This window comes from Rhea pennata, chromosome 1 (assembly GCF_028389875.1).
Source record: "Rhea pennata isolate bPtePen1 chromosome 1, bPtePen1.pri, whole genome shotgun sequence".
NCBI classification, from domain to species: Eukaryota; Metazoa; Chordata; class Aves; order Rheiformes; family Rheidae; genus Rhea; species Rhea pennata.
In genome coordinates, this window is record NC_084663.1 from 21,963,076 (window position 1) to 21,987,795 (window position 24,720).

The window sequence follows — 24,720 nt, forward strand, 5'->3', positions numbered from 1 at the left end:
CCCCTCCCCTGAGGCCCCTCAGCGCCACCGCCTCGCGCCCAACCGCCGCGCAACGGCCGGCGCCTGCCCTGCCCTGCCCTGCCCTGCCCGACCACCGCCCGCGCCTTTAGGGCTACCACACGTACGGCGATCGATGCAGTTCCCTGGTTTTAAACCAACGCCCTCACTTAGATCTGGAAACTGCCACTGGGACACTCGCTGTTAACATTTTCACTCGTTATTTTCAGGCGGGCTAAGTTAACAACAAATACGCTATTGCCATGAAGGTACAAAACACGTTTATTTTATGTTCTACAGATCAGGACAAAAATACAACCCTACAGTCTTCTGACATTTGGAAAGTAATTTTACTGTAAATATACACAGTTCTTTTCCCTTAGTTCACGTCTTAGAAAAATATATATCAAAATGCCACATTTGTATCATTCAAACTAGCTATAGAAACTCATCGCTCAGTGAAAGGAAGTAAGAAAGGTGTGAGAATGGAGTATCTTTGGGAAAGTGCATTCTCAGATTTCAGTCTTCTAGACTACTTTCATTTTCATTTGGTCAAGCTACTGCATATACAATCCTAACTTCACAGTCACAAATCACATCAGCCCCACTGTGCAATGATGACGGTGCAGGAGTATGTTTTCAAGGGTCAGCTCTGCATAATTGGTGCCAATATAGAATTTGCATGTACAATTCCTTAGATATAGACATGAAAATATGGATTTTACATTTTAAAAAGATGAAGTAATTGTTTGTGGGTACAAAATGTTCTGGCTAAAAATCGACCACACTTTTCTTGATGATTTAAAAAACAAACCAAGCTGCATTTTCTTCTGCTTCTGCTGTGTGAAGTGATTCTAAAGTGAAGTCAGTTTCCTGAAATCCCATTTTTCACTAAAAAAGAGCAATTAAAAAAAAAGTTATTAGTCAAGCTTATATCATAATTCTCAAACCCTTAAGAACATTTTTATTGGAACAAGACCACTGCTTTGACCATTCCCTCTGAAACAGTGGAAGACTTATTTTAGAGAGGTACGCCCACCTTTATCATTATTTCTTTAAGTTTATGGCATTTCTACTAAAAAAAGTAATTCAATAGAGAAATATTTCTAGAGAAGTATGCTTCAAAGCACATACACCTGCTTAATCTGATTCCTACACAAATAGACTACCTGATCCTCAACTACTTATGAATACACTTTAAGTAAGAGTCATCACTACTCAGTTACGCAGAATTTCTGGAGTCTATTTAAATACATGAAAACATTAGCTGTTCTGAGCTATACTCAGAAAACATGTTAACAGTCAGAGCCAGTGTACCTCTTAGAATGATTCTTTAAAATATTTTGGTAGTTTCATTTCAAGATAAAAATATAAAATATTGGAATAACAATATTGAAAGTTTCTTAGAGTAGTTACTGTGCTAGAGTTTAGTGCTTTCTGGCTCAAGTAGTTGAACCAAATGCACTTAAAGTTTCATCCTGCTCCCATTAGATCAGTGAAGAACTCCCACCAACTTTATATGAACCTTTAACGTTACAGGATCTAGCCGTATTTTATCCTCTTTCAGAAATTTATGTGCATTAGTAAGAACTAAAGATAAAAGAGATGACTTACCTGAACACTGAAGCATCTTCCATTCGTGCTGAAGCTGGTCTCTTAATATTTTTAATTTATGTACTTTTTCTTGGGTAGGAGGTACATAGACTCCAAAGTCAGGTGTAGAATCACCTGCTAAGGCTTTAGCTACAATTTGCATTAGATTTATCTCCGTGTTCTATTGCAGGAGAAAAAAAATACTCTAAGATCAAAACATTCTTTGTTTTAGTAATATATACAATATTTTAAAACAAGTTTTTGTCATGACATTGGTAGTATTAGTAGCAAGAATGAACAACTTCCAATTTTTCAATGAAAAGGTACTAAAATGGAGATTTTTCTGAAAAAGAATTTTAATCTCTTACAAAGCTTTTTTTTTTTTTTCAAATAGAGAAAGAATCTCATTTTCCTTTTATGAGGTAAAAGAAATAATCCTGGATTAAGGGTAGAAAATGTTAGAAAGGGAGGGAAGGAAAGAATGGAGTTTGCTTCATGCATTATTTAGAGTGGTACATTTTGCTTCAGTCTAAATGTCATTTGCTCACAGAAATCATTTTCTGAAGTATCCATAATATATGAAGATTATTAACAGCTGTTTTGAAAAACATAACTCTTATTTTAAATGGATGAAAATGGATTTTTTTTATTTTACTTTAAATGGATTTCAAAAAGCAAAGCACACATTAGAAAATCCATATGTATTAGAAAATCCTGTTTCAGGGTTGCCTGGAAAGTACCAATATAATACTTTGTGTTTCAGTTATTTCTTCCAAGCATTTGTTTAGCTTTAGTTTTTGCACGATGGAAGTTGTGTGTGACAAGACACAGCACGGGACAGACACAGACAGGAAATCTAGTGTTTTATCATAAACAGAACAACGTGCTGCTTTCAGTCACTTTCGATGAAAAGAGACCACATCACTTCTTCAACAGATAATGAGCAAATGTTCATTTTCAGGAGAGAACCCTGAGCTGTGGAATCTCAAGTGGACAGGAAAGCTAAACTCCAAGCTGAGGCAAATTCTCCAAACAACCTCTGTTCTCCATAGACCTCTCCACAGACTTAGCCATTAGTTGAAGTATGACCTTCATACCTCAGCTTCTCAATCATGCAGACTCTCTACAGCTTGGTGCATACTTTGGTCTGGTCTGGTTTGCAGGCACAGGAATGGCAATAGCTTTTACTCAAGCTCTGATTCCACAGAGAGGGCTCTCTGTGCCATGAACTCAGAGGTACCAAAGACAGTGCAGATACAGCCAGTACCTTCTACTGGGCAGCTCTAAGCAGTTCCATGCCACGCATGCTGCTGCTGGATCTGTCCCATGCACTCTGAATGATCATAGCTAAGTACCATTTCTTACCTCAATCATTGCAAGAATTCGAGACTCGGCGAGTCCTCGTAGTAAACCAAAAAGTAAAGAAATTCCATTTATTCCAAGGCTCCTGTTTGGTCCAACAGCTATTACTGTTAAGTTGGCTTGATAACTATATGCTACAGGAAGAATGAATCCAAATACAGCAGAAAAGAAGTCATTTCCTTCAGTACCCTTTAACAAAAATGAGAAAGTTTAGCACAAATGTGAAGGTCAAAATTCACAAGTTTATTATAGATAAATCAGGTGAATCTCAAAAAACTTGTAATTGACCTAGGAAATAGGATACTGATCTGTTTTCACAACAATCTATTAAAAACACAGCTTTATTTAATACTGATTACTCATTTCCTCCTTACTTGAAGGATAAGAAGTAGCAACTACTAAAGTTTTCCTCAAACCTATGCATTCTAACATAGACTAAAATCCTGTGAAGAAGCACAAGCGATACAGCAAAAAGGAAAAAAAAATTCAAATATTCAAATTTCAATGAAGGATACTATTCTTTGTGTAATCTTACAAATCTGTAAATATATTCTATTCATTCTATTTTTTTTTTTTTTTTACATTATGAAAGTAACCTTACCTCCTTCCAGTTCAGTGAAATATAGTGTTTGGAGTTGGTCTTTTCAGATTGTTGTTTCTCACAGATATGTATCACAAGTATTTTTCTGTAAATAAAAACCACGTTCCAGTATTTAACCCAAAACTTCCAATAAGATACAAAAAAACTCCTTTTATCATTCTTTAAAAACTAAGTCATTTACATTACATGCCATAATGTTGCTATCCATTAAAACTGAAATCTTACTTTTTTCATATTTTAAAAAAAAGCATTAAAGACTACAGACAGATCAGTTTTAAGGAAAAGGGGAGCTGGCAAAGACAGATACAGATAAAGATACAATAAAGATGGCTTTCAATTAAGAACTCAGCATCAGCAATATGTGCCCCCTGCAGTTAGTGCATAGTACATGTAAAAGGCTGCAGCAGACTTCTACTCTCTGTAGCAAAGGCAGTGTAAAAATTGGCATCCTTGATACATCTTGGCACGGTATTTGACGAAGCACGTCTGTAACAGATGCCTGGTGCCAGCTGCAGCTCTGGAATAGTTAACCGATACTGTCTTCAATAAATCAAGGACCTACACAACGTTTTGTGAATACAAACAGATCTAGATTTAAAGATGCAGTTCTGTCTGATATAGATCAGCTGAAGAAAATCATCCATTCTCTGAAATTCATATGTAGTGAGACACTACAGCTACTTGCACAGAAATCTTGCATCTCTGTCCACTTCCTTCACAAGGTGAACTAGGGATGGCTGGGGAACAATGTATGAAGTCCCAGCCCTGTCAATTCCTTCTGTCTCTGCTTCCTTTCTGCGCATATCCGATCACTCAAAAAATCCACTTAGCTCAGGGTAAGAATATGAGAAAACATGTTGTTTTCTGAGTTGTTCTAAATACATTTCCAGTCAGCTTTCCTAACTATTCAACAGACCAATCCAGACCTTGGCCTTTATTGGAGTGTCTTTTATTACTGTTTAATACAGCCTGACACAGTCCAGGATTACATCTGCACAAGGACTCAAAATTTATCTATCCTGATCTGTGGTTCAGAAGCACACAGATACAGACTACACTTTGTACACGTTTACTAACATATTTCATATTTGTGATTACAATTTTTTCATATACAATTTCATTTTTATCCGTGATTTTAACATTAATGTAAACTTACTTTCCTCTTTTCTGACCATTTTTAACTCTTATAAATATTGCCATCTTCATTGCTTACATATTCAGTAACAACCTAAGTTTCAATTGCTATAAAAGAATAATACTTTAAACTTATAACTGAACTCAAAAGGTGCCATTTAGAAAAAGAGGTTTGTCTTTATAGACACGTTCGGGGACATTTTGTATTGTGTCTCAGGTTAAAATTAATAAACATCAGTTTGTGAGTGATTCCTTAGTGCATTTCATCATACATACAGACACTTAGTAACATTTATGAAGTATCTGAGATCTGATTCCCTGATGTAAAGAGAAACCTTACCCATCTTCTATGTTTGGTATGATTTCCATGTCTCCAACAAATATGCAGAGCACTCTGCAGAACACAAAGTAAAATCACATATACATACACTTACATTTAAGAGTAACTTTTTTAAAAAAATTAGTGCTATTTCTTTGAAGAGTTTGATGTAAACTAGATACATTAAAAAAATTTGCTTCTGCACTTGGTCCATTAGAAATATACAGAAAACATATCCAGGACAGCTCAAGTGAATGCCTTCTCTCATGTCAAACACTGGAGGGGAGGGGAAAAATGCTCTCAGGGAAGAGACAGTCAAATTCTGACACAGAAAGCCTGTGCTAGCACAGCAGCCATCCTTAAAAGTGTTTTGCTTTTGGTAGGACAAAAGGCTTTTGACAGTTTAGACAATATCAACTGCACTAAATATGAAAATGTTGCTGTACTAAATATGAAAATGCTTTCGTAACTAAGGACAATCTATGCCTTTGGAGGTGCTATTTGTTCTAAAATGAAGCTTTTCAAAGACAACTTGCAATAATTTATACATTTTTATCATATTTTCAAGTTTTGTCAAAGGGCTCCAAATGCAAAATACACAAATTCACCTTTGAAATCCAAAACGAAGAGAATGTTGTAGTGCAACAGCAACAGAAGCAGAAGCTGTGGATGATTCTGCAATTCCATTGCACACCTACAAAATATATTTTTATTCAGGAGTAAAAGTGCTGCACAATACTATGCCATTTTTATTTGTAACAAATATTCCTATTTTTTTTTTTGTATATAGGTATCAGTCAAACAAAACTGAAGCTGCATAAAAGGGATCTATATGATGCATCACAATAAAATTAAGAAAATGTTAGCAATTCATTTTCTACAGAAAGGCCATATTTGATTGTTATGCCAAAGAACTCTTCTATTTGGCAACCTACTTCAAAAGTGTTGTGCTATGTCAAAAGGCAACTGTGAAAAAGGTTTCTCTGGGGGAAGGTCATCTTTACTGGATCTCTCAGTAATCTGTAGATCAGATACACACTTAGGGTGCCAGCAGGCAAACTGCACCAGAAGAATGCACATTATGAAAAGAAGACTCTTTCTGATCTCTAATTCTGACTCTTTCTTTAACCACTGCAAGTGATTCCTTTCTGGTAAACACAAATGACAGTAATATTCATTCAACCTTCAAATATTCATTTGTGTTCTGTAATACTTTGAACTACATGAAATCTAAAAACTGCTCTGATAGTAACTCTTCTCACAAGCTTGACACTTTCAGAGAAAGCTTTTCATTCAAAGGGCAATACTGATTTATTAGGATATAATTTTAAACTTTTTTTAAAAAAACTTGTTTGCCATTTTTCTCCTTTGTTCTCCAAATTATTATACATAAATACAAATCTGCATCCTCAAAGTCTCTCTTCTCTGCACTCCTGACCCTGTATGAGTCAAAATGCTGAATTTGAATTACTCCATTCATAGCATACAGTGGTGTTTTGAACAACGTCAAATTACACCTCCAATATATCAATAAAGAGAGAGAAAAAAATTAACTCTAAGTAAACTTTACAAATAATGGTAAGTGGCTTCACATAGCATGGCAGCCTGTAATAAAGACAAATGCACTTTAACTATTTCCTAAAGACAAAACTAAGCACTATGACAGGAATAATTTGTGACATTTCTTGCTCAAATTTCTTGCTGCTCCTCAGTGGGTTTTTCTGACACAAAGCTCCCAGTTCCCCTCAACTGTGAGTATCTGGCTCACCCATGTATCTAAGGGTGATGAGAAGGTTCTTACTGCCTCATCTGCTGTGGCTGCAGAAAAGCAGGACAATATCTTGTCCAAAGATAATTAGAAAAATATCTTGGGTTAAGAACTATTCCTAAATGTTTTCTGACCTTACATACGCACTCTTGTAACTAAGGACAATCTAGCTAAGACTAGCAGGGCTGTGAAAGACATGGTAACTAACATATTGATGACACAACAGTAGAAGCAGAAATAGAAGAAACCAACACTCCCAAATAATCAAACGCTATTATTACCTGCTTCGTAAGTATTTTATCTAGAACAGCCAACATACTCCCAAGAGAAAGCAAAGTTTCATACTCTTTCACAAGATCTGCATAAAAGGCACTGTAAAATAAATTAAATGAAGAAAAACTAGGTTAATGACAAAAATCCAGTGCTTTTGAGAGGACACTGATATGGTACTTTGCAGGAGTACTGACAGGGTACATTTTGTGTGTTGCACATTCTTGAAGACAGCTCTAGCAGGAAGATGACAATGCTCCTGCCAGACAATCCTGAACTCTCTAAACCTGTTTTGATTCTGCACAGGAAAGACAATATAAATGTCTGAATATATTTAGGAAACAGAGTTCTATCAGAATTGGACTCCCTAATTCAAAAAGTGGAGTTTCTCAGATCAAGTCAGTTTGGGTGTTTTCAGTAAAAGCAACCACAGAGCTTTAAGAGACCTTCCTAACAAAAACTCTCTCTAAATGAATATGCTTACTGTTCTACCAATTGCTGTTACAACAGTTCTATCACCCTTGAAATAATTTTATCTAAGGCATTCTGACTCTTTCTACAAAGGGCTTTAAGGATATGAGTGGTAACCAACACCAACTTCTTTTTTCAGGGGAAGAAACTCTGGTTAAGATTGAGTAGTCTGAGGCCAAAAAAGACCATGGCAGAGACAGAACTAGATGATAGTCTGTGCCAAAGCCTCTCATGTTCATAATTATGTTGAGAGTTAGACAAATAAGGCCAACCTGACAAGAGCTTTAACTTCATTCAGGTCCATTTCCTTCACCACACAAATGGATAGTGGAAGCAAACATGCTGAAGCTTTGCACCCAATTGTTGCTGCTGTTTTGATGGGAGGCACTGGTAGTAGAATATTTTTCATGTGCAATTCCAAAAACATTTCTACTTTGACTTTTTCATCTTTGTTGATCATCTTAGATTCATGTTGTGCGGAGGGATTTGTATTAGCCTTCTCTAGTAGGTGTGATTTGGTACTCAGATTTTGTAAAAAAGATGTATCTAGAGAAAAAGAAAAGTAAGGAGGAGTTTCACATCTATTGATTCCTGATCAGTGTTTATAGTTAGTTATATTTACTTACAAAACACATTTGTATAAAATACATTTATGTTAGTAGCATGCATATTTATTTCCATGTGCAATGTTTCTTGCCACAGAGGTTACTCTCCAGCGTTGATGCATTTATTTTAATCTAGGGAAAAGGTCTTAGATCATAAATCTTACGCCCATAGTTTGGCACAGAATACAGAATCCTCAAAAAAATATACACACACACACACACACACACACACACACACGTATCAAAGGATTATATTTTGGTCTGATTTTACCAGCTTCACTCAGAAGTCAACCAAACAATACTAATGTAGATCAGCTACAGATTTAGCTGTGAGTGAAGCCTCAGTGTTTCAGTGTTTCATCAATCATCTGATGAATAACTGTTAGTTCAATTATTTTAATCTATTGACATTAATTTTAATCATTTTGAGTTTGAGAATGAATCCATTTACCAACCACATTTGCTTTAAGAAAGAGAAGAGTAATTACCTTCATACATCAAACATTTCCAGTAGGGTTTATGTGCTGCTCTCACATTTTGAATAGATTCAATAGCACTACAAAAGAAACAGAATTAATAACATGAGCAATAATGAAAATACAGAGAACATGATTCACTCCAATGAAAAAAAAAACTCTAAAAATGAACAAATTCCGGTTTACTCCAAAAAGCAGAACAGAAAAACAGAGCATGAGAATCAACAGGCAGATCACTTGGAAAGATTAGATGAAAGAGTCAAAAAAAAAAAAGTGAAAAACGTATTTTGAACACATACAGTATCTGCTTTTTAAGTGCACGCTTACACACATTGAGTGAAATTCTGACACTGTTGTTTGAAGAGGTAAACCTCTCCCTGACTTCAGGAAAGAAAGGATTTCACCTGTTACTCTTGCTATGACAGAGATTTAATCTACAGAATGTAAATGTGCAATTAGAAAGGGCTCTCTGAGGGTCTGGGTGAATCTAAATCAATGAGGCTTTGCAACAGCAAAATTATCTGTTCAGGAAGATTCTAAGTGGGGCAGAAACTAAGCAAATCACATTCCTTTATATTCTATGTGTTGAAATCTCTCCTTCCTGTTATCACTATTATTTGCAGCACTGTAAGCAAAGGGTCCCATTACACTAGTTGTCATACAAACATAATTCAGGTCACGTTAAATCTAGGACAACTTTTGCATGTTTGGAGATTACTTGTAGGATGCTTGGGGCTGGATTAACATATGTGATCAAATCTCTACTCAAGGATGGTAACAACTTGAAATACTACAGCTGGTAAAGGAGTGAAAGAGATGACGATACAGGTACAATGGGATATAATGGGAGCACAATACCAAAATAATCTGCTTTGATCCATTAGAGTTTACAAATTCAACTCTGTCCAGCAGCCTGCATACATTGACGTTGCTTCCCTGACTGATAGGAAGTTTTTAATTTAAGTAATACAGTCAATCAGTAGGTGCTGCCTTCTACCCACCCAAATGCAAAGAGGAATATTACTGCTGAGGAAAGTCACAGGACAGTTGCTGAGGTAGGAGAGAGACTGAAGATAGAATACTTGGAGATGGGAAGAGGACAGCACAGAAAGATGTAAAAAGACACTGTTTAAAAGGGACTAATACAGGCCCAAGGTGCAGAATGCTTTACTAGGTCAGACATACTACTGTGCAAATGCAATTTTACTGCTTCCAAGAAGAAGTTGGACCCCAAGATTAATTATCTCAGTACAGCTCCACCCAGTTGACCGCCTTAGCACCAGAGGTCTCAACACTTAGCAGAAAATAGTATATTATAAAGTATCGTATTAAAATCTTGTTTCAGCAAGAAGTTTGAAGCGTGTACATCTTCAGTTTCTTTAGTAAGTACATGAGATTTTATAAAATTCTTTATAGGCTTACCTTAGGCAAGGTTCCATTTCTCCAGTTATTTGGGGTACAGGATCTCCAAGCAAAGTTTTTACAGTCATGCAGACTGATTCAGACAATGACTTCAAATGGTATCCACCCTAGAAAAAACAAACAAAAAATACTGTGCCACAATAAGGAACAAATACTTGTAAAATTTATGTGAAAAGCCTTGTGGGAAATAAAGCTAACCTTTTGAAATATATCTGAATTTTCAGAAATAGAAAATTATATGGAACGTGTCTAAGTCAATAGTTCTCAATCTGAAAACAGTAAGTTAGAGGCAACTTGGTGAACTTTATTGGTGTCATACGATTCAACTCACTTTAGCATTGGATTAATTTTGGAAACTCTGCCTTGGAAACCCTGGAAATATATCCCTTCTCCAATCCTACCCATGACATTTCACTTTCAACAATTCTTGTGGAGGACTCCTTAGAAGGCAAATACTATCACTGTCATCTAAAATCAAGGGATCAGTACAAGGGAAATATTCCATAAGCTGACACTTTAAGATCTAGTTGACCTGATGGTTTGGCGGAAGTTGAAAAAGGGACTATAGTTAAAACTGCTAGATTAGAGATTAGAGATGGTGGACTGCTTCCTGCACACTACCAGTTGAGCACTTACATCATCAGCACTGGGAGGGGGGAAATGGTGACACAGCAAAAACATCCATAATGTAGCTTATTCATCAAATACATTTTAATGAGTTTGAGACTGTCCAGAGCAGCAGTGTAGTCACTGTGCACAAGAACTGAACACATCTGGGGAGGGTATGTATTTTGAACAATTAGTACTAGCTCCTTTGCATCAAAATTACAAATTAAAAAACATCAATTGTTTAAGACGTACATTTCTTTCAATGTGTAAGAGTATCGTTAAATCATACTCATTACTGATTCTCAGAAGGAATATAAAAAGAATAAATTATTTTGTTAAGAGGTTTCTCCTTCTAGTGTCTAGTGAGGCCTATATGATTCTCATACAAACACCTTTCCCCAGAAAGCTTACCTCCAGAATAACACACAGCTTTCCATTAGCCAGCTGCATCAGGAAGTGAGTAAGGTGGGCAAAAACCTCAGGAGTGGCATTCATCTGACCCTAAAACAAAGAAAATTATCAGTAAGAGCTGAAACCCTGGCTCAAAACATTAGTTAAGAAAAAGGAAAAGAAAATGACAATCTGAAGTATGTAAGTCAGAATACTGGAACACTTACCTCTGATAGCATGCATCTAACAAAAATGCTGAACCAACTGTTTTAAAGGAAGGAGTAAAAAACGACGTAAGTTACACCTATGGGATAATCTTGTCTTTCCAAATCTCATCATAATATTTAACGAGCTGGAGTCACTTAAAGACTCGAACACTTGTTTGGTCAAAATGAATTCCACCTAGCAATCACTAGACATTTAAGATGTAGAGTTTACAAACAGATTTATGACCGACAGCACGATGGCCAGAGCAAGTTACTTACTTCAGGGTCTCCAATTCCTGAATCATATCCAGAGGAAACAAGCACCAGTTCAGGATCAAACTGTTGTAAAACAGAGAGACAGCTGTCTCCATTCTTAAGTCCTAACTTCCACTTTGTACTGGATTTCAATTATACCATGTTCAGCTGTATTTCAACTAGACCATGAACAGGAATAAAGGTTCTCCTTTAATAAAAACAAAGACTGCATCTAACTCCTGCTGGAGAAGTTACAAATCTTTACACTGAATATTTTAAAATTAAACATTTCATAAATATTATTCAGTTCACCAGGACCTCATTCATACCAGTAGAAATAAGGTATTACTTGCATAACTGGTAGATACTGCACTTCTACAAAATATTTAAAGGTACCTGCTTAAAAATGTATTTAGGAAATAGTCTTTGGTTTCACTATTCAAATAACAGAGCAAAAACAATTACCTCAAAAGCCATTGGAAGCAAGACATGAAAAAAAGCAGCAAGATAATCTGAATTTCCCATGCCAACCTGCAAAACATAATATAGTAACACATAACAATAGCATATTATAAACATACATACATATATGCAAAAAAATATACTGACAACATAAAAAGACATAATATACAATAACACAATAAAATATATAATAGTAAGATATAATAAAGGTCATATTCTTCTGTTAGAATAATAGATTTTTGTTAGAATAATAGATTTGTTAGAATAATAGATTCTTCAAGACATTATGGAAAGATAGTATCAAGAGTTAAAGATGAAGAAACTTCACGAAGGCAAGTAAAATAAAATCTATTTAAATAAAGTACATCAATTTCCATCATTTTCTGTCTTGAGGATGAGCTTCAGCTCTGTGCTAAGCAATGACGGATATAATCACATCCTGAAACACTTTTTAGTTTGATGTCCTGCCAAGATATTGGTAAAAATCAGAATATATGCCTATTTTCTCTCTCCCCACACAACTTTTTAGCATTATTTCACTTTCTGAGACATTTCTCAGCAGATATTCCATGAGAAGAATAAGGTGCACTGTGCCATGACATCTGCCAAGCAAGTGAAAAAGTGCACTTTTCAGAAAAAGTGTTATCCAATGTATGAGAAATAAAGCTGCTGCATTTGTATTTTCATGCTGTAAATAGTATTTACCTTATTCCAAGGCAAATTTATATTACTCCCTTTTCCTCTTCCCAGTCCTACAGCATCATAATCAGATTCCTTGAGTGATGGCCAGAATTCCTGATGTTCATACCGATGCCAGGAAAAGTACAAAACACTGAAAGACAAAAGAAATGAATAAAATTTGATGAAAATGTGCCAAGACTGTCATTGTATCGTGAACCCGGAGGCCTACTGACTGAAAGCATGAAAACAGAATCCTCCTTTCCCCTTAGCTCTCTAAACAGACTGGAACTGTGAAAATTCATATAGTAGATTCTATACCAAAATTAACTTAGGACAACTGCTACAGATTTCTTGTAAGAGTTCCTTAAAGACAAAAGACAGAATTTTCAGAAAAGGAGACTTGTTTCAAGAACCTAATTCTATAGCTTTTCAGAAAGCAATATAAAACTAATGGGTTCTGTCCAACTATTATTTGAGTACTTAAACAGAGAGATTCCTGAATAGACAGAACAGATACATTTCTTGCACACTGACTTAGCAGAATTTTTCTACTGACAAATTAAGGTACTCATATTGTTCATTCTGTGCTACTCTTTAGGGTAGATTTATGTATTTCTTTTTGTTAGATTTTTTTCCCCATTTGATAACAAATAAAATTATTAATGATATAATAACTAAAACAGCCAAGAGAATGAAAGGCATTCTGCAAGATTTTCTATTTCTAGAATGTTAAGATAAACAATGTTTGATTATCTAACATAAAAAAAATAAACAAAACATCCTACAAACCTTGGATCCTCTTCAAATATATACTGCATTCCTTGCCCGTGGTGCACATCCCAGTCAACAATTAGAATTCTGCATAGATCAGTAGAACAAAATACTGAACAGAGTAATCACAGCATCCCAATCTAACAGAGGTAGAGATGATTTTCATACACAGATGGTACATTACACCCAAAAAACTCTAGATATTAATCTAAAATGGTACAGTATCAAATGGTATCTAAATGCCATTGAATATGCCTATGAAAAGCTTCTTCAGAGTCAATCATGCACCCACCTCTGTAGACTGTATTTTCTTTTTGCATATTCTGCTGCAATAGCAACATTGTTGAATAAACAGAATCCATTAGCTGCATTTCTCTGGCTGTGGTGACCTGGAGGCCTAAAATAAAGTTTTATAAGGTTTTTCAGAACAAACGAAATTTTGTTGAAAAGCAAAGACTTTCTCAGGTATTTTCTTACCTTACTAATGCCATTCCATTGCATACTTTTCCTGACATCACAGAGTCTACTAGCTGCAAACTTGCTCCTACTGCTAGTCTGGCACAGCGGTAAGTGCTCTAAAAAATGAAATCTCATGGTTATCACCACTTACCAGCTTGTTTTTAAATTAATCATACATGACATGCTTTGCACCACAACAGCAGGCTGTCTTGACATAGGTCTGCTCTACTGAAATTGTATGCAAGTAGTTGAAAGCAGAATTTTACAAAATAAATTCTAACGTGATCTCTGCTAGGTTTATCTGTGATCATCATATTCTTTATACATTCTACAGCATATAGGAAACATGAGATGGACATCTTGAATTGACTACTGGAATGATATGGTATCTTTGAAAATGAAGTATGAAACCTTACAGAAGAAAAATACAGAAGACTTCTGCTCCTTTACCTGAAACAGTATTTTAGAGTGACTGTTAACAAAATGTGATTTGCGGGTCACTAATGGTCTTCAATGATGTGGCTAACTGACAAAAATAAGGAAATAACATTTGGTAAGTGTACTATACTAGCATGATACAATTAGAGAACAGATGACAGAACACTTAACCAATTAAATTACAGCATTATAATAAACTTCAAACAGATAAAATAATACCATAAATACATCCAAGTGTATTTAAACAGCAAAAATTGTATTGTCAGTTTTCCCCTACTTGGGAAAGTGCCATTTGGATGCAATAATACAAATCCTTGCAACTCCCAAAAGCAGCAACAGTTTAACTTGCGCACCGGATGAAAGAAAAAGGCATCATAATTTCCAGAGACTCTTTTCAGTTCCTCTTCATTCATTGTCTGGGTGCTTTTTGCAACTTCTAAGTGTTCTGAACTGCAGAAGAGAGATGAACACACCATTTAATGAGCCAAATATACCTATAAAGTTTTTTTTTATGCAAAATGCAATGAGAAATAACAGAATTTATGTTAAAACGGGTTTCTGTAAGACTTCCCAAGTCCAACAGAAACTCTGGAGTGTTAGTTGCAGCATGTAGTGAAGAAAACAAGGACTAGCTATGAAAGCAAGGTGTCTTGTTTGCTATAAGAATATGAGAATATCCTTTTCCCTTTTCCAGCAGTAAGAGCAATTAGTCTTTCTATCACAGAAAAACTGTTCATTCATCATGCAACAGTCTATTTTGCAATCTATCATATATATAGTTACCACTCCAACAAGAACTAAATTATAATTGTGACAGTCATCAGTGTGAATCATGACCCTGATGAAGAAAAGGTATTTGAATCAGCCCCTTACCAGGAGTATATCATCTTCCTCTTTTCATTAGTTCAAGACTGCACTAAGGCCTGATGCACTGGAATCGGTGTTTCACCCACTTTCTTCTACTGCTTTCCTACTCTTGTCTAGTGTGATAAAAGGGAGGCTGATGGCATCTACTCTCCTATCTATGCCACAGTTCAGGATATAATGACCATATGAGTTACTCTTGGTGGCCAATGCCAAAGCAATTACCCAGAATTTCCCCACACAGAATTATAAACACTGCCATCTAACAGAAATAAAGAAAACCGTGGCTTCAGAATGAATGAGTTAAAAGGATTAAAATGACAAGAACTTGAATGACTGTATAATTACTGGTTGAACTTCACCATCAGCCTCACTGCCATATCTGTGAGCACATACAAAACATTTCCATGGTAGTTATACATTTGTCACTTATATGGCTATTTCAATCTAAAAGTGGTTTTGCTTAGTGATCAGTTTAAAATCTAAAGAAGGGAAAAAGTACTATTATCTCTAGCTTATCCATGAAAACCAAGACAAGACTCAGTAAAATAATCTATCCCAAATCATCTAACAGGAGCTAAACCGGGAATAGTAATCAAGTCTCTTTAGTATCCAGTCAGCAATATATTTAACATAAAAATAGTTTTTATTTGTATATGGCACTAATTGCATTCTAACAAACAAGTACTTTCTGAGGAAAAACACTGTTCTGCAAGCTGAATTATTTTAAGCATGCCTCAGAATCAAGCTACGATCATTACAAGCGACAACGCATCTCTCCCCTCCTGGGGGTCTGGCTGCTGGGTTCAGGATCAATTTAGAGAAAGTACAGATTGTGGCCTAGAAAGAAAGAGCTAGAAGCCTCAGTGGACGCCTCCTCCAAACCACTCTGCTAAGAAGTCTCAGCAGGGGCTCTCCCTCCTTCCCTCAGGAGCTGCTTTTAAGGTAAGGCTCTCACCCTTGGCTACACTGCAACTGCGCTGCCGCCATGTCCATGCCTGACCATGAACCCTTCTGACCTGGACCCTGACCTGTTGACTGACTCCCTAGCTTGACCTCAGACTTGTCACTATGGACTTGTTCGACAATCTAGACTGTTGGCCGCACCTGGTTACTATCACAGGCCCTGCACTGTGCACCTCACGCGGGTACTGTTAGTATCCATGAGGCCACTGCCACTGTCTCTGCCTGTCTTGTCGCCACACTCTGCTCCCAACTCCCTTTCCCTTACAGAGAGGTCCACCCTGGCTGCTAACTGCTAAGAGGAGAAAACGAACACACAAACAACGTGCATGTCCGCTGCAGAATCATCACACAAAGGCAACAGATGCCAGAGCAGACTTCATTGCCATGACTTCAGAACAGGTATGCTGCTGTTCCTCTGAACTCCCCCCAGAAAATTAGCTGCAAAGCTTTTGTTTGGTTCGTTCTACCTCAGAGAAATTTGGAAGACAGAGGACAAAATCTTTCTAAAGAAATATTCATTATTTTGTCCTTTATAGGTCTTGTCCGCATTTTTATTAGAAATTATTTTTCATGCTGTGCATAAATCAGTGCTCATAGTTTAAGAGAATTCAGTGTGAGAAAGGGGAATTAGTGGAATAGCAGATACATGCTTCAGCACCTACACTACACTCGACATTACTTATATTCCATTGAAATTTCCAGAAGTCATTGAGTTTTGGATCAGACTTCTACAGAGCGAAGAAAATTCGATCTGGAAGAATGAAGATCTGTTATTTCATTGGATTAATCTGAAATGTGAGGAAAATAAATTTCAGACCTGTGAACCAACAGGATCTCCTCCTCGCTTCCTTCTCTGGCAGGCACACAGACACATCTTTCCACGAGATGGTAACATTTAAGCTGCTCATAAGAGGATGACAATCTTTCTGGCACTTCAATATCACAAACTGGACTAAAAATAAGCAATAATCACATTACTATCACACAAAGTCAGCATGGCTTACAAATACACTTCATAATGCTTAGGTTGAAACTTCTAATTTTAAGAAGATTTGTTATCCTCATAAAAACATGTAAGAGTAAATACATCTTTAAGCATTCTTTAGTTTGAAATTGAGCCAAAAAAGGTTAAAAAATACATAACCAAAAAAAATGTATATAGTTCTTAAATAAAAAATAAACACAACAGCATTGTTCTGTCTTTCCCCTCTCACTACTGAAACTACCAAGACACCAAAACTGAAATGAAATGAAAAGCAGTAGGTTAAGACAAAGGTCAAGAGAAGAAGATGGTTTGGGAGAAGAGACAGCAGCGAACTTCTGTTTTGAGCACAGCATCAAAGATATTGCTCTACTTTATCTGAAATTTAGGAAAGTGGCATTTATCCCTGTCTAACCTGGGCAAGACTGAATTTACCACTAAACTACTGGAAAAAGGGTTTCCGTTGGTGTATCTACATATTTTTCCCAAAGCCTCCACGTTGTTACCTTTCAGCTTTATAAGCAATTTAATTAGCTTAAAGTACTTTTTTCAGAAGATTACTCCGATGCCTACAACTAAACACTTCTTATTAAAGCCTACTGGACTGAAGGCCAACAGTCTGTCAAACCCAGGTTAGGATTCTCATTATGGCATCTGGATAACAAGCCGGCAATAAATTTTTTCTACTTTCTATTTATAAAGCAAGCAACAGGGTATCTATCCCTAGGTATTTCATATAAACTGAGAAAACAAATTTATTTGCAGGATGCCTCTCTTAGAAACCCTAATAAGAATCTATTCATAAAAAGGACAAGATGCTACTGACTTACTCCTTCCAAAGTAGTTTATGACTGGTCATTTCCTCATCATAAATCAATGCTGTTCCTGAAGCCATTGCTAGAAACAAGACAAAAATCTCAAGACACGTATTTCAGGCAAGCATAAAGTGTATATTAAAACATAATTCTGTTTCTTAATGAGAAGGTAATATATGCAAACACTGGATCTGCTCGCATGACAGTTTCGCACTTCTGGCTTTGCAAGCACAATATGAAATCACAGAAAAGCACTGTGGAGGAACTCTGACAAGCGTGATCAGAGAGAAAGCAGAGCAGAACTAGCAACACTGATCTTGAAAGTGGATTACGCACAGGCAGAACTCCTGCTTCTCTGCGTTTTCAGGTGTTTCTGGTGCAGACAACAGCACCAGGCAACCTCGCCGAGTCCCCCCAGCCCGTATTACGGGCTCGATGAGCAGTATGGAGGCTCCGAGCACGGCCTTGGGCACATCTGCTTGTCGCAGCCGTGCCAGAGAGACACCTACCTGCCAGGGCTGATGTGAAATGAGGTATTTGTGGAAACCTGCGTTATAAAACCAGAAAAATATTTAAAATGCGATTGTAAATGCCAGAGATAGCACAGTTCCGGCTGCCTCCCGCCCTCAGCGAGCGGCACCGCCGCGGCGGAGCAGGCAGCCGGGCCCGGCCGGCGGCAAAGCCTCCACCGCCCCGCTGCGCGCCGCCGCGGCGGACATGGCGGCGGCAGGGCGGGGCCGGGCGGCGCGGCGCGGAGGGGCGGGCGGGGAGGTGTCTCGGCACTGACATGGCGGTGGCGCGGGGTGGGTGCGCCTGAGGGCGAGATTGCCTTTTACTCTGTCACTTATTTATTTATTCATTTATTTAAGATTTTATATCTTTAAGGTTACAAGATATCGATTTTTTTTCCCGAGAAATCCCCTTCTTCTTCTAGGCGGCAAATGCGTTATAAAGCCGGCGCTGAAGGTAGATGTTCCGAGGGGCATTTCTCTTCTGAGCACTTCTCTGTGGAGATTTCTCAAAAACTCCTAGATTTCATTGGTGTATAGTGGAAGGTCTTACACGGGATATAAATTAAAATTATCTGTGCTGTAAGGCCCCTTTCCTTTGCCAGAGCTCTGTAAATCAGGCCTGTTTGAATTATATTTTAATGCCAACAACAGTTGAGCTAGAATTATTTTATTAAGCTTTTAGCATACAACAAATGTAAGAGCAAAAAAAAAAAAAAAAAAAACTGTAGGGTATCCTCTAAAAGAGCGGGACATTTAAAAAAACCCTGAAATTATTACTTGTTTATTTTTACAGAGTAATAAGAATTTAATTCTCAGAAACTGTATCTTCCACAGCAAAACCAGGTTACTGCTGTTCCTCCTGCGTTTCCTAACTGGGTCACTCACTGCTGGGTCTGAACATCATGCTGACACGGACCCGCATCAGCCGCCCCCTGGAACAGCCGGCACACGTAAAGCAGCGACAGCCGCCTTTAAATATTTACTGTTTTACCAGCAGAGACCAACACAGACTCAGCAGGATCAAATGAACTGCTCTTTTGAGCAACCTACTTTTCCCCCTAAACTGTAACTTCATTATGCAATACAAATTGAATATAGGTTGTTTCAACTTCTCTTTTTCTCCTCAGTTTCTACTAGTTTTCCATTTCATATGATGAACAGTGATGGAGCAAGTGTATACAGGCCTACGTTCACCGGGGACTTGGCAGGAACACGGATCATGACAGACTGGACTTCTAGAAAGCTGCTGGCAATAAAATTTTCCGAATTTGTTTCAAAAAATATAACCACAATAGAGGCTATATTGCTGAAACAGTTTCTAATTTATGTGTTGTAAGTCACCTGTTTCGTGACTATTACGCATCTTTATTAATGTAACCTAAAGTTAAGTTCAGTCCATCTTCATGTGCTCTTTGGTAGCAGCTCGGACTGCTGCAACTGAGGATGCCAATTATGTGGCCACTGTAATGTTCTGCATTTCTTGAATTGTTATCATTCCCTTAGCCCCTGTGGTCTTCTTAGACAATTAGTAAACTTCCTGAACTGACTTTTTGGATGTGCCCAATGTTTTATTTCAGTTAAGAAAATTAAAATGGACAATTCATTAGTGGAGGCTGACGAGATTCCAGTTGAACCATGTAAGTTCAGGATAATCACTCGAGGAAAAAGATTCCAAAATGCATTTAGCCTGTGCTAAATGAGACAAGGAGACATGAGACAATGTCAACGCTATCATTGTAAAATGACACCAAAAAGCAAATCTTCCTGTGGTTAGGAGCTAACGGAGTGTTTACACAGTGACATACTCCTATATTTGTTCTATTTTGATTGCTGCAAAAGTGACCAGCAGAGGGCCACCTTCTTTTACAATACTCTTAATGGCAGAAAATGAAGTGGATTAAGTAAACATTAAGGAAAAACGGAGATAACTCCAAGAAAATGGCAGGATGGACAGTATGGAAGACTACATTAAATGTACTCAGCTATGATCTGAATTAAAGCTGGTTTACATCAGGTTTCACATATTTTATTTTTGACATATAACAAAGAAACATTTTTATGTGGTTAACCAAGTTCAAAGGTGATGTGAACAGCAACACCAGAGAAAACAGGCTTGCTTACGTAGAGTTTGAGTTCAACTTATAATACATTTTAAAAGGAAATGAAGACTTTACATTCCACTTATAATACATTTCTATTTACAAGATAGGTTTGGCATGAGAAGTCTAATGATCTTTTTTACAGATAATAAGATACATATTTACAAGCATTTATGGTATCTCCACTTCTGAGTGGCCAAAGTCAGCTGGGAGTCCCTCCTCTGCCAACGATAAACCTGATTGACTAAAATAACACCCTCTTGAATATTCCCCACAAGAAGATACACCATAGAACGATGGGTCTGAGTCATCCTCTCTGTGCAGTTTTCATTGATAAGCAGCCACTGTTGTATCATATTCTGTGCTTCGTAAGGCAGAATTGAGCCCTGGATAATGAATTCCACTTGACATTCAATGTTGTACTCTTGGTCACCAAGTACTGTTCTCTTTTTGGACAGCTTTACTTTCACTGCTAATGAAAAAAAAGAAAACATGTAAATCACTTTATTTACTGAAAAGTAGTAAGAAACACTACTAATTAAAGGAGAGAAATTCATTTAAAATACTGTTGTAATTCATGATGATAGAGTATGGTGATGTCTTCTCCAGCAGCAATATACACTTTAAAACATTTTTAAAATAAAGGCTATGTTGTTGAGCATTTTTTCACTGAATCATGCAAGTAGGAAAATGTAATATTTTCATAAAGGTGACCAATATATTTTTATCATCATGGCGTATATTAGGCTTTGTGGATAATTAGATTGTCTAAGCTTATTAATTAGATATTCTAAGTGTTAATCTAACATCACAAGGCAGCCCACGTCACCCAAGCAATTCTACTGAAACTCACTTTGTTGATGTTGATGATGACCATTCAGCAGAAATAGCTGGTAATTTTTGCTTTTACCATCTTTTTTAGCTAGTCCTTTTTCATTACAGGCACGATACCAATTAACTCTACCAAGACTTTATCTAAAGTCAGCCGACATCACTGAAGTCTCTGCATTGACTTCAAATGGCTTTGCAGGAAGTTCCCAGGTGAAACTCAAAAGTATTGCCTGTCACTCCAATAAGACAACGTGAGGTAAGAATTTCTTTTACTATTAAAATTCTCTGAGTCTTCTTTTGAGTGAGCTGTGTGTCATTAATACAACTCATGCACACAAGTAACTAGGACTCTTACTGGTAAGCTTTACTTTGGGTTTACTTACACTAGTAAGACAGACCTGCTTATTTGGCTGCTTTGCCACACATATTTTCCATTTTACAGTGTAGCCAACTAGACAAGAATAGAAAAGCTACTTGGTTGTAAAATCATAGATCGTAAAGAAACCTTTCATGCAAAATAAATCCTCTTTATATTTTGTTCAGAAAGAACATAGTCTAAGAAATAACCTAGGGTGGGTTAAGTCAGCAACCAAACTTTCAGGATTTAGACTTTGAAATCCTGGCAGAAATTGCCAGTTATTTTAATCCTATTTTTAAAATGTTTTAGGAAAGTTATTAATTTCTTTAATAGCAGTCATATTAGCAAGAACTTACCAAAGTTATTGTCACAGAAAACTTCAAGTACTCTTTTGTGAGTAAAGAATTCTTCCACTGCTGGACACGTCTGGCATGCAGGCTTTGGTAGCACTGGTAAGAAATATTAAAGTCTCATCATTACCTTTTAGAATCTTTTGTATTAATTTGTGACTGTGAAATTTGGGAGCCCGCTGTTTAACCACAGGTATGACAAAGAAAATATGCAATTAGACAGTAATAATTTAAATATCTACATGCTTCCTTGAAAACATAGCTAGTGATAAGGAGGAATTTAATTTTCCATGCCCATTCAGATTGACAAAGTCAGTTATAAGCATCAAATACTGTATTATTTTTTATATAGTTATGGTGGATAGGGAACAGGTTAGGTGAAGAATTCTGTCAGCCTGGGTTCCGCTGGTCTAGGATTGTGAATATATGAATTTAGATGTGCCAACATCAACCAATTTCTACTCTTTTCTACAGAAGTTAATAAGCCTGATCACTTTTGAGGATTTGAACATTAGTCTCGCAGTGTCTCAGGTTTCCCTAAGGAAAAAGAGATAATAATTCCTCTCAACTTTTCTGAGCTGATCTAAGACCATTCTGTATGTAAGTTTAGACCTTGTAGTGATAAGGGCTATTGAAAACTTTATAAATAGACTGAAAAATAGACTGGTGGATGTGATACAGACTGTATTTGTGCAGGATGATAATCACCTTCCTCTATTTACTAGACTATCTACATGTTATTTTATTGAGACTATGCTGATTAATACCAGCTGAAATCTGATCCAGATTACACTGCAAATGTTAGCACTTTCCTCTACTATATGTACAAACAGGATACCCAAGTATGCATAGACACGACTCCATTTACAAAATTACACTGTCTGTGAACCAGATACCCTTGTCTCTTCTTGACTCTGTGGGATACACTATATGGCTGCCTTCCCCTTTCCTCTCTCCCATCCTCCATCTACCTTTGTGCAGGTATTTGTATTCCTTTGCAAGAGATGCCAGACACATGTCCTCATCTGCAGGGAATCGATCGCAGTCCAGACTGTCAGGCCAAGAGTGCCCATGGCAGGCCAGCACGGGTGCACAGCTGTCACGAACAGCAATGCACATACTCCTGCAAGGATGGATAAACCTGTGCCAAAAGAAGTATCAGGCTGAATTGGTTAAACTCACTCAGAGATAACAGAAACTACTTCAACAGTAATCTTTGTGCAAAGTACATCATCTTCATTGATATTTAACATTCTCCAATAATAAAGGAGTTCTAGAAGTGCCAGCTGTGCATATTTTATGCAAGCAGTCTGTATATGGACTGGATTATGCTTATAGAATTAAGTCACAGTTTTCAAAACATCTTCTATTACTATTTAAGAAAAGATTCGGTAAAAGCATAACTTTATTCACAATAGGTGTTTCATTTCAGTGGCACCTAGGTTCAACCTTATATTGAAAACAAGAATAATATTCTGACTGTAACAAAACCAAAACATGATATTGTTTAGCAACAGCATTCTCTCTCCCTAAGCAAACTAAAGTTTAAGTGGAACATGTTTGTGGTATATTTTTCTCCAATGAGCAGGAAGAAAGATACCAAAATTATTTCAGAATAATAATTGTAGCGGAGGTCACCTTTAGATTAAGATAAACAAGCATTTGATTTGATCCCTGTTCTGGCAAAGAGGCTGGATTTTTGTAGTATGATGTGGTACTTACGTATCTAAACAGATGGGTGCAAACAGAGAGCACAGGAACGTCCTCACGTGAGGATGACAGTTAGTGTGCACCAGGTGCTGCCAGGTGGTGGACTTCAGAATAACCTCTGCCATGCTCGTGTGTCCCATCAGGTTGGGAAGCCTCATTTCAGAGTACCCAATCTTGTGGCACATATCCATCTCCTTAGGTATCACTACACATTTGGTGGATAATCCAATGTCAAAGCCCATTGCTAATCTTAGGAAATTGCTCAGAGCAAAAGCTGTCCAGAACATCTTCCAGTGACTCCTGGGCTGCTGGATAGGAGTTGTCAAAATCCCCCAAACAGAAGGGCACAGCAAAAGCCTTGTGGCTTATATACCCCAAGAGCTTAATGAAGCATTGGTTATCAACTGCTTACCAAATCACTTGAGACAAGACCTGGTCTTATTGCCTACTCAAGCGATTGTTGTGATAACCAGGGAGGTGGAGACAAAAGCATGGAAGTATGTTCCTTAAAGACACAGATTTGATAGAGGGTTTCACATGCCTGACAGTGTCGGTTGCTGCAGTGTGCTATGTGGCATGTTAAATTTTGACACCTAAAAGGCTTGCTGTGTGCTTTCTAAATCAAATTAAGAGATCCCCTGGAAAAATGGTTGGGCAGACAAGCTGTCTCCTAGGGATGCTGAGTCTCCTTTGTTTTCAGACACTGCTGACTGAGCAGAAAAAAACAGCCCAGATTGACTTATCACGTGAAAATGTTTTGCTTGTGCTAATTGCTCGTGTCTCTTCCACTGTTTTACAATGTAGAAGATAGACTTTCTCTATTTGGTCTAGTACTATTGAAAAAACAGCCTTATGCTATTAAGACAGCATTTTTTCTGGAAATTTAGATCTCTATAGCATGACATGCTAAAAGTTTTAGCTTCTATTGATTTCAATAAGCACCT

At 37.1% G+C, this 24,720-nt stretch overlaps 2 protein-coding genes across 5 annotated transcripts; both read right to left on the reverse strand.

Moving 5' to 3' along the window:
• Window positions 1-261: 261 nt before the first annotated feature.
• On the reverse strand, window positions 262-18,610 carry HDAC10 (histone deacetylase 10). 4 transcript variants are annotated; one of them, XM_062600910.1, is made up of 21 exons: window positions 18,426-18,610; window positions 17,932-17,998; window positions 16,937-17,071; window positions 14,643-14,739; window positions 13,870-13,967; window positions 13,685-13,789; window positions 13,411-13,479; window positions 12,646-12,772; window positions 11,944-12,009; window positions 11,503-11,562; window positions 11,039-11,128; window positions 10,019-10,125; window positions 8,609-8,676; window positions 7,788-8,061; window positions 7,056-7,146; window positions 5,615-5,700; window positions 5,028-5,081; window positions 3,554-3,638; window positions 2,956-3,141; window positions 1,612-1,771; window positions 262-888 (listed from the first exon to the last, which is right to left on the reverse strand). In XM_062600910.1, the coding sequence occupies exons 2-21, from the start codon at window positions 17,994-17,996 to the stop codon at window positions 863-865; spliced, it is 2,049 nt and encodes a 682-aa protein (XP_062456894.1). In that variant the 5' UTR covers window positions 17,997-17,998; window positions 18,426-18,610; the 3' UTR covers window positions 262-862. The 4 variants fall into 4 exon arrangements, with proteins under 4 accessions (XP_062456894.1, XP_062456973.1, XP_062457048.1 ...); XM_062600989.1 differs by lacking the exon at window positions 18,426-18,610 and adding an exon at window positions 18,253-18,278; XM_062601064.1 differs by lacking the exon at window positions 18,426-18,610 and having other exon boundaries at window positions 14,643-14,734.
• Window positions 18,611-20,688: 2,078 nt separating this feature from the next.
• LOC134147628 (secreted frizzled-related protein 2-like) lies at window positions 20,689-24,018 on the reverse strand. Its single transcript, XM_062588950.1, has 4 exons — window positions 23,789-24,018; window positions 23,038-23,207; window positions 22,073-22,165; window positions 20,689-20,999 (listed from the first exon to the last, which is right to left on the reverse strand). Exons 1-4 carry the CDS (start codon window positions 24,016-24,018, stop codon window positions 20,689-20,691), a joined length of 804 nt encoding a protein of 267 aa, XP_062444934.1.
• Between the last annotated feature and the right edge of the window lie 702 nt (window positions 24,019-24,720).

Coding starts and splice junctions, on each gene's coding strand:
- HDAC10 (XM_062600910.1), bottom strand. CDS start 17,996: ATGGCTTCAGGAACAGCATTGATTTATGATGAGGAAATGACCAGTCAT. Junction 13,968..14,642: donor ATGCCTTTTTCTTTCATCCG/GTGCGCAAGTTA, acceptor TTCATTTTTTAG/AGCACTTACCGCTGTGCCAG. Junction 8,062..8,608: donor GAAATGTTTGATGTATGAAG/GTAATTACTCTT, acceptor CTTTTTCTCTAG/ATACATCTTTTTTACAAAAT.
- LOC134147628 (XM_062588950.1), bottom strand. CDS start 24,018: ATGGGCTTTGACATTGGATTATCCACCAAATGTGTAGTGATACCTAAG. Junction 23,208..23,788: donor GCACCCATCTGTTTAGATAC/GTAAGTACCACA, acceptor CTTTTGGCACAG/GTTTATCCATCCTTGCAGGA. Junction 21,000..22,072: donor TTTCTGTGACAATAACTTTG/GTAAGTTCTTGC, acceptor TTTTTTCATTAG/CAGTGAAAGTAAAGCTGTCC.